The sequence below is a fragment of the Dioscorea cayenensis genome, unplaced genomic scaffold, assembly GCF_009730915.1.
Source record: "Dioscorea cayenensis subsp. rotundata cultivar TDr96_F1 unplaced genomic scaffold, TDr96_F1_v2_PseudoChromosome.rev07_lg8_w22 25.fasta BLBR01000206.1, whole genome shotgun sequence".
Classification (NCBI taxonomy): domain Eukaryota; kingdom Viridiplantae; phylum Streptophyta; class Magnoliopsida; order Dioscoreales; family Dioscoreaceae; genus Dioscorea; species Dioscorea cayenensis.
Window position 1 is genome coordinate 27,887 of NW_024086597.1, and position 10,128 is coordinate 38,014.

Consider the following 10,128-nt stretch of genomic DNA (forward strand, 5'->3'; position numbering starts at 1 on the left):
TTCTGAGTCCGACTGATGTAGACCGCACAAAAATCTTTCTGAAGGATACACATGCTGATTAGGCAGAAGAGGCACCCAACTTACTCGATTACAGTCTACATAAACGCATTCGTGCTAAATTAGAATATGAATACTGTCATAGACTCTCTCTTTTTTTCGTATGTACACACTATATCTCATGTCCCCTGGTATAGAACCTGCTACAATACTTCACTTAAAGCTAAACAGTTCTTAAAAGAGTATTGAACATAGAATTTAACATTTGAATACCAATATCATTCTGATGGGTTGGTTGGAGTGTATAAGGTGGAAGTTATCATGAAAAAGCATGAAGGTGCACTAAAGATAAAACAAGATTTCATTCAAGCACATAAAAGTAGTACAACTCACATCTATCATTCCTTCAAGCAAGGAAGTTCTCAACGAAAATCATAGCTATCATAGGTAATTCAAGCATGCAAAAGTATAAAATACTCCATCCCCACACCTAGAGTTGTACATTGTCCTCAATGTACATAAGTCAGCAGAACATGGTGAAAGGTATTCAATAAAAATAAAGAGATGGAGTAAAGAAACTTCCCCAATTAGTCGGTGAGAAATGTGCTAGATGGGCATGGACATTGGGTAAGTTGCAACATGAAAGTTGGAGAGTGTGAAGCTCCATTGATGATAATCCTGAAAACAACAAGAAGCTAATCACAACTCAAGAATTCATAAATGGGGAGAAGCATGAAAACAAAAACTAACATAGATAAAATTTAATAGGGATTGAACCCTTACTAACTAAAAATTACAAGTTAACAAGAAGAACACAAAATGTGACAAATACTAAAAAAAAAACAAAACAACATAAATGAAAAATGCCCGTGCGTGCTGTGAGACTAAGAGACATGGGGAAAACGATGGTTCCATGCATGTTGTGGTCGCAGAAATAGTTCTTATTGATGAAGAAGGATCATAAATAAAATTCAAAATCTTGGTCGTGTTGCTATTAATGCGGTGTTGTGATGCAGCTATACCCTTCTGCCACCTCTCAAGAACCTGCAGTTGGTGGTGGACCTCAATATGAAACTCATCAAACCTAGCCTCAAGTGGTGGTGGACTCTCCTATGACCTAGACTCAGACTCTATCTCATGTGAGGGTCTAGGGTCATGCGTACTCATCCCATGATGCTGTGTAAGGAGGTAGGTGTTACCTCTTTTCTCAACTATCCTGATAGAGACTAGAGTTAACATACCAAGTAGAGCAATGGTACCCACTATCTTCATAACCTGGGTGTGCTCAATCAATCCCATACCTCTGATCATTTGTGTGATGTAAGGCCTGGTGAAAATGGCCCCAAGGTGTACAAACTTTCCTTGATGAGCAAGGATATCGGTAAAGAGATGTCCCATGTGTAGAGGATTACACTCAAGTATACACTATAGCAAATAAAGATCAGAGTGTATGACTACTCCTGCCGAATAAAGTCTACCCCTGATTCTTCTAGTCATCAAAGCATGGATGTAACAGTGGGCGGGGTTCAACATTTGGGATACTTTCCTCTTCTAATAGCGAGCAATGGATGGCCAATAGGAATCAACTGAAGTGGGATACGTGAAGTCCTGGGAAAGTCTCCAAACTCGGGTGTTTGCGTGTATTGATACACTCTCCGCAAGTATGCAGGTCGTACACAAATATACAGTGGTATCTCATGAGGGTTAGGGTTGTCGAACCACAGGAAATGGATTTAATGTACTCACTCTCCTTGTGATGTCTAGTTAAGCAAGAATTGGGATGGTTTTAAGAATAAAAACAAATAAACAAAGGAGAGAATAGATGGAGATAAATGATGGATTAGGAACAAGGTTTTCAACAACAAGAGAGCGATGCCCCGGGATGATTCCTATGAGCTATAGCATGTTGACTTGCTTCTAAAACCTACCAGGTATATTCTAAAGTTCAAGTGTGTGCTCACAAGCAATGTTGCATCTATGGTTCTGAAGTACACCAAGTTTTGCCAAGATAACTATGCATTTCAAACGCATCAAATTTTGTAATCACATAAGCAATCACAATTATGGTAATCCATACACCAAGTTTTACCAAGGCAACTATGTAAAATCCAACACATCAAGTTATGCAACTAATGAGTGAATTTCATATATATATATATATATATATATATATATATATATATATATATATATATATATATTTCCATACCCTTTTTATGTATTTATCTTATCTTTAAGCATTTATTTATTGTGATTCGGTGTTACTATGGGTATTATTGTGTGTTTGTGCAGGAAAATAGTTTTGTATGCAAAAGAGTAGGATTCGGCGCAATTAAAGTGTGAAAAGATGTGAAATTATAGTACTCTCAGGCCAGACACGATCTCTGCACAATCGTGCGCATCCCCCTAATTATTCCAGGCGATTTTTGTAGATGAGTATTGTAGCATTCAATGTAGTAAAAGCATTGTAACTGAACACTGTAGCATTTCCTGTAGCAAATCATTGTAGTACAAGTTTAAAGAAGGCGCACGGTTTATGTGCTCCTCACACAATCATGATAGGAGGTGAAGCAGGGGTGTGTCTATGCTGGAATTCTGTGATTCAATTGTTTAGACATTCCAGTGATAATCAGGGTCTGTGCATGACCGTACGCAGGCCATGCCGTGCTCAAAAATTGCTTTTTAAGTCAGATCTAGAGCATCTTCTCTTAAATCTTTTCTTCTCCTTCTTAGGGAGAAGCTACCAAGCTCTTTTCCTTCACTTTTCGATGGCTAGAGTGGAGCTACGGTACAAGATCGCTAGTGGAGTGGAGCTAAACTGGAAGAACTTAATTGAAGCATTGTCGGAGTGGTTGAGAAGCAAAGAGGGAAGTCTTTCATGGCTTTGTTACCTTTTGTTATCTTTAATCTTTTATGGATTTCTAAAACTATGAGGGGTTAGCCACTCTCTGTTTCCCCGGATCTATGAACTTGGATGTTTATTTGCTTTATTGATTTACTTACTTTTAATATATCTATGGAGTTCTATTGTTTTCTTGTGTTTAATCATATGTTTGCATAACTTGATGTATTTGATTTGCATAGTTGCTTAGGTAGAACTTGGTGTGTGGATTGCCATAGTTGTAGTTACCTTGTGTGATTGCAAAAATCAATATGTATGAAACCCATAGTTACCTTAGTAAAATTTGGTGTATTTGAGGACCATAGATGCAACATTGTTCTTGAGCACACACAAGAACCTTAGGATGTACCTGGTATGTATTAGGAGCAAGTCCATTGCATGTTTCTCTAGGGGATTAGTTTGTGGCATTGCTTTATCTTTGTGTACCTCACCTAGTTCCATTCCAGCCTTTACTTGTTATCTTTACCCCTTTAGGATCTAGTTGTAATCCTTTTACAAACCATCGTTGATCGGTTAGACATTAGAAGATCAATTAGTACTTTGAGTGCAATCCCAATGGTTTGACAACCCTACCCCTCATGGGGTACCACTGTATTACTTGTGTGTGACCCGTGCACTTGGGGAGAATGCATCAACAACACAAGATTAAACACATGAATATATAAGAACTCCATAGATATTTAAAGCAAGTAGTTAAAGCATACAAAGCATCATAGTTCACATACTGGGGCACTATGAACAATTTACCCCTCATGGATGGGAACAGTTTACCCCTCATGGATGGGTACAACAAAGAAGAGAAAGATAAAGGGCTAAAGGAAGAAGACATGACTCCCTCCTTCTCAAGATGATCTTCCTAATTGAGCTCCGATATGCTAAGCCCACTTCCTCGTGCCTCCAACTCATCCTTAATCCCCTTAGAAGGTGTGGTGAAGCCTGATCTTCACTCTTATCAATGTCCTATCGGTGGAGAGAAGAGTCCCCGAACAAAGATGATAGTAAAACCCTAGAATATGGAGTGAAAAAGGATGACACGGGCTAAGCATGATCATGCTTAGATTGTACTTTCTTGGTTAGGATTTTGAGTGAATCGGCTAAGTGCTAACCTGGATTTTCTAGTGGGAGGGAGCATGGTCATGCTCCTCCCGTGCTTCACTTGAGAGTGACAGTGCTAGGAATAAGAAAAACGTGCTTCTCCTGTTGAGTAGAAAATACCACAAGCCTGGGACAATCATAGGGAGAAGCACGCTCTTGCTCTGATCGTATTCAACCTGAAAGCACCCCCTGCTTGAATTTTCACTGAGGGAGCCCTCCACTAGAGATATTCAGTGGGACAGAGCACTACCATGCTTTGTCTATGCTGAGCTTGAATACTTAGCAACATTTTCCATTCTTCACTTGTTTGGCTACAAAATTCACTCCTAATTACATCAAGCCCTGAATTTCTCCATCAACAATAAATATACCCAGAATAACACTGAGTATAGACAAAGTTGTGCTAAAAGACGTGAAAATGAATGAATTGAGGGTAAGTAAACAAGATATGAAATGCACTCATCATGTATGTCTCTGTATAAAGCCCCAAAATGTCACCAAGTTGGTCTTGAGAGATCTTATGTTCCTTTCCAAATGCTTGGAAGGAAATTGAGCTTTCTTGTTGAGTGAATGGACAGTGTTTGGTAACCTTAATTATGCTCAATACTTCCAAGGTAAGATCATGATATGTCAGCTCTTTGATGGAGAAAACTTTGTCCCAACCATCATGGAAGATGTGCTCCAAGATGGTGCAGTCTAAGCCCAAGGTTTGCAAAACATCCCAATCAATTTTACGAATGATAACAAATGTTTTTTGGGACAACAAAGTATATCTTGTCTTGTGGTCTTCATCTTGAAAAGTAAAACACTAATGGTGGTTGTGCTATCCGTCGGTGCTCGTTTTAAAGCCATGTGCTTGGTTGGTAATCCTACAAGACAAGGTATGCACAATTAAACCAAAATATTAAGGAAGCAATGCTCAACATAATGAAAAATGGAATAAATGGAATTTGCTATAGTAAACCCGAAAAAATTTTGCAAGAGCTTCTAATGTGTGTACAATCTCGCAGGTATACAGGTCCTCAAGTAATACCTCTCGTGTAAGCACGAGAGGATTGTATTCCCTGGGGCCCGAGAAGGTACTCTTACTTCCTCTTTGCATGTTGTTTAACCTATGAGTTCGAGTGAAGTGTTGAAACTACAAAGCATTAGATAAAACTCTACTAGAATGTCCATGGTGAAGGTAAATTACGGGTGATAATCAAGGACGGATAGTGGTCACAAATGAGGATCACCTTGGGGCTACTAAAGTGTGAAGGATGCTATAACTATCATTCAAATGGTAGTTTGGACCGAGAAAACCCTAAGTTAGGCCAACACGATGGTCATGACAATTGACCCCTAATTCGGTACGAGTATTGATAAGGAATTTCTTCTGACCAAATCCTCCCACGATTTCAATGAGGGTAATGGAATTCTCAGTTTAGGGTCAAAACAAAAACTAGGAACAACCCTAAAGTTGGAGGGGTACAAAATACCTGATGGTCACGGCATATTTGTACATGTATCCCTTCCACGCTCGGTGTGTGACAAGGTCCCCTTGCATGTATCCCGCAAGTGCACGGGTGTGTCGAAGTAATAATCCTAGATGAGCAGGTATCGAATCCACAGGGAGTAGGGAATAAAAACACTTAATTCGATTCTTAGCTATGTGAAAAATCAATAGTGATAAGTGTGACAATGATTCAATTCTCAAAAGTAAAAACAACAAGTAAGAGAGCACGAGTAAAGAAGAAGGTAAGGCAATCGATAAAGATGGGGTATCCGGATAATGCTCCGCCTAGGATAATCGTTTCAAGTGCAAGAACCCTCTATTATGCTTCCTAATCAATGCAATGGTGAGTCGTGGAAATCCTTACATACATAGTCACAAATCTAAGGTCAACTATGCCTAACTCTATTCATGTCCCGGTGGAGAGATTAGATAACCTCTCAACCTCGCACTCGAATAGAGTTGCAATGAGCTCTAGGGACTCCAAGTGATAAATCTCTTCCTAATTATAGACCTAACCCTTTGGTCCAGGTGGAAGGTCCCTAACCACGATTAAGCCCTAGATACTAAGATCACCTCAACGCTTCACTCCGTTGCACGCGCAACTAAGCCCCAGCGGAGGTTCATCCCTTAGATCATTCACTCTATTATGGCCGCAAAGAACTCAAGAAACGGAGGTAGAATCTATCATGTCGGAGGGGAAAGGGGACGCTCCTGTACCTCTTGACTCACCCTCTCAACCCTCTATAACCTAGCTTTGTCTAACGGTCATGGTGTGTCACTCACTCACAAGGTTACCAACAAGAACTCTCAACCCTAGTGTCACTCTAGGGGAAATGTTCATACAATCAAGCATTCAAGGTTGGAACTCACAATAAACATCAATTTATTGAAAGCGTAATAAAGAGATTCAATGAAACGAATACATCATAGGGTTCACAAATACCTAAGTACCCACTAGGGGTTTAGCTCTCCATGGAGCTAAGTACAATCAAAGAAATAGAATGTAAAAGCAATGAATCCATAAAGAAACCCCCTTGATGGTCGTGTCGATAGTCTTGTAGAGAGTCCTCTACTCGTCGCAAGGGATCCTTTGTCCGGCCTAGGATACACCTCGCAGGATCGGTGCCGACGAAAGCTCTCCCAATAACCTTCTTCCAAACGACGCGTGATGTCGGAGCCATAGAACCTCTCCAAAAACCAAGACAATACCCCTCAAAACCCTAGCCGAAGTACTCTCTCAAGTTGGGGAAAAGATGGAGAAAAGAATGCTGAAATCGGGGCTGAAATCGGCTTTAAATAGGGCTGGAATCGGGCATCCACATGGTCCTGTGGATTTTCACACGCCCCTGTGGAATTTTCACACCGGCGTGGATAATTTCCATACGCCCGTGTGGATTCTCTGATTTTCTATTTTCTCGGCCGACTGTGAACAGTGTTGCTACATTAATTTACTTCATTGTTCTGCTACAGTATCCAACCTGAATAGCTTCCCGAATCCATACTTTCATCGGGGTAACGCAAACGGGCACACGTTTACATCGTGGATCACTTGCTTCTTCAATGATAGACAAGTTGGTGGAGCTCTTGTTTTATGTACATAAGTCGTAATGCTCGAGTGTGATTGCTTTTGTGCCCCTCCAAATAGATGTGCCAACTCGAATACGCGGAGGTTGGCACACACTCTAGCATCTCATACCCGACCTATGTCTTCGCGTTTGAACCTTAGCAAGATTTCCTCCAAAAATCGGTGCATTGCGATCCACATTGGCTTCTTTCCTTCATAATCGGCCTCACAACCCCACCTACACGAAAGTAACATAAAAACACACATATTAGTGTAAAAACCCGAGAAAAGTAATGCTCAACATAAGGAATGAACCCTTCGCATTCATATCGCACAAGCACTTATCAGTGTGTCTAATACGAGGGCGATGGTCACACAACCTAGTATAACCTAGAAAATGATACACAGGGTTCTCATGCATATCAAAGTATTAAAGTACACCGAGCATGGATCACAAACATACCAAATGCAATAAAACAAGCTAAAGCATCCAATCTACACAAGTTCACCCCCAAGGTTCACCTACATCCGATGACCTTGGCGTTTAGTTGCTCATACTAACAATAAACAAAGTAGAATATATGAAAACAACCAAAAGCAATAACATCAACTCCCCCAAGAATGAGAAGCCAAATGATGCTTGAGAAACCCCGTGGAGAAACTTCTTCATTGTCTTCAACCTCTTACAAGTGTGCCCTAGGAGTGGATCTTGCCAAATCATGCTCTTCTCGTCGATCTTCCCCTTGGATTTGCCCTCTAAAATCTTCTTCTTCCTCGGATCAAAGGTGGTGATGACGAGCTTTAAGAACAAGGTTCCTCTCTCTCAAAGATGCCCTAAAGTCCATTTTTAAAGATGATCTAGGGATGGCTTGCGGGCTGGTTCACGATCAGAATATGGGCCTTAAGGATCTTCAGAAAACTTGCCACATTTTAAGTAAGTTGCTACAATGACTGCTACAGTAAATTATTACAATAAAACTACTTCAGTACTGTTTCTCCACTCAGCGTATCATAGTCTTCACGACCGTGAGGTTACCCATAAGGAATTCTAGATTTAGCTTTTTCTTCAGATCTTCGTGCTTCAGGCTGCTATGGTAATACTACAGTGCCCAGGACTCTCAAATGCCATTTTTGGTGTCGATTTCTTCTTGAATTACGTTTTCGAGCTTATTTAGGCTTCCTTTATGCCTGCAACATGAAAGTAACCGATTAAACCATAAAAGGGCATCAGTTCATCAAGAAAATACACAAGTTATACACAACAAATATGTATAAAATATATAAATTTAGGCGTTTATTAGCTTCCTTTGTGCAAGTAGCAAACAAATTTTACAAAGATGAAGAATTGCTCCAAAAATCACATAAAAATTAAACAAACCATCATCCACAAAAATTTGCCCCCTCCCCTCCCCTCCCCATGCAATCAAGAAAACAAGAGAAAAGAGAAAGGGAAAAACAAACTTTAGGTTAGGTTTGGTGAAGAAGTTCAAGTGAAAAGATGGCCACAAGAGTGATAAATCTTCAAGAAAAGCACACAAAATTGGTTGCTAGGAGGAGGAGAGGGTTTTAGGGCAAGAAAAATGAGAGAAAATGGTGGACAACCAAGGGAGAAGAATGTGAATAATAGAAAAGAAAGAATGGCCAGGTTTTAAAGGGAAAAACAAGGTTCACGGGCAAGCTTGCCGCTCAAAGATTTCTGTCTTGCTTGTTGGGAACCTTGAAGCTGCAAGCTTGCCCCTCAAGAATCTCTGGATGGCTTACGAGAAAGCTTGCGGCCACTAACTTGCCCCTTAAGAGTTTCTGGATGGCATACGGGCTGTCATATGCTCAATAAACGGGTATTTTCCAAAACTCTTGTGTTGTCCTTCCTAGCAACCTTAAAAATGATTAAAACAAAGCCATTTTCACAACATAAAGTATTATGAACTCAACTTCAATACATCAAGACAAAGAATGACCCAAAAGAACTCACAACATGCATGAAATAATAAAAGTAACAATGATGAAAAACACGATGAAATAGCAAAAGAACTCACAACAATACTTGCACTCACAACAACAATGAAGAAAACATAAACAACATTATCCAAATGAACAAAGAATATGCAAAAGAGAATGTAACGAATTTAAAAGCTTGAGTTGCCTCCCAAGAAGCGCTTGTTTAATGTCATTAGTTCGACATACCTTCACTTACCTTCACGGCAGGACAAATGGGTGAGAGTTACCTCCGTCCTTAGGCATGTTGCATTAGAAGTAGGGTTTCAATCAGTGACTATTGACCTTGAATGTCCCCTTTCCCGGATGACTTATCTCGACGGTGCCATGTGGGAACACTTGTGAAACTCTGTACAGTACATGCCACCTTGACTTAAACATTCCTAGAATGAGTTTTAGTTTAGAATTAAAAAGTTGCGCTTGATCCACTTTCTGGAAGTTCTTGGCTTGCTTAATGTGTCAGTCATGGTACTCTTTCACCTTTTCCTTGTAATGTACAGAATTCTCAAATGTCATAGCTCTCCATTCATCAAACTTATTCAATTGGAACTTTCTCTTATGGTAAGTTAGGTGAGGATCGAAATTTAACTGCTTAATGGCCCAGTAGGCTCTGTGCTCCAATTCAACAGGCAAACAACAGGCTTTCCCAAAGACCAGCCTGTAATGTGTTACCCAAATAGCTATTTTGTAAGCCATTCTATAAGCCCAAAGTGCATCATCAAGCTGATCTGCCAAATCTTTCTTGTGATGGCTTACTGTCTTCTCAAAAATTTGATTTAATTCCATGTTCGACACTTCAACTTGACCGCTAGTTTGGGGATGATATGGAGTTGAAATCCAATGAGAAACTCCATAACGTCTTAAGACTTTTTTGAACTAGGAGTTGTAGAAATGAGTGCCTCAGTCACTTATGATCATCCTTGGTGTACTGAACTGGGAGAACAACTTCTTTAGAAATTTCACCACTACTCAAGCATTACAAGAAGGAAATGCTTGTGCTTCCACCCATTTGGAAACATAGTTGACTGCCACCAAAATAAATTTATTGCACTAAGAACTAGGGAATGGGCCCATGAAGTC

The 10,128-nt window shown here is 40.0% G+C and overlaps 1 protein-coding gene across 1 annotated transcript; it reads right to left on the reverse strand.

Moving 5' to 3' along the window:
• Positions 1-9,507: 9,507 nt before the first annotated feature.
• Positions 9,508-9,834, reverse strand: LOC120253776. The gene has a single exon (XM_039262015.1). The coding sequence runs from the start codon at positions 9,832-9,834 to the stop codon at positions 9,508-9,510; it is 327 nt and encodes a 108-aa protein (XP_039117949.1).
• Between the last annotated feature and the right edge of the window lie 294 nt (positions 9,835-10,128).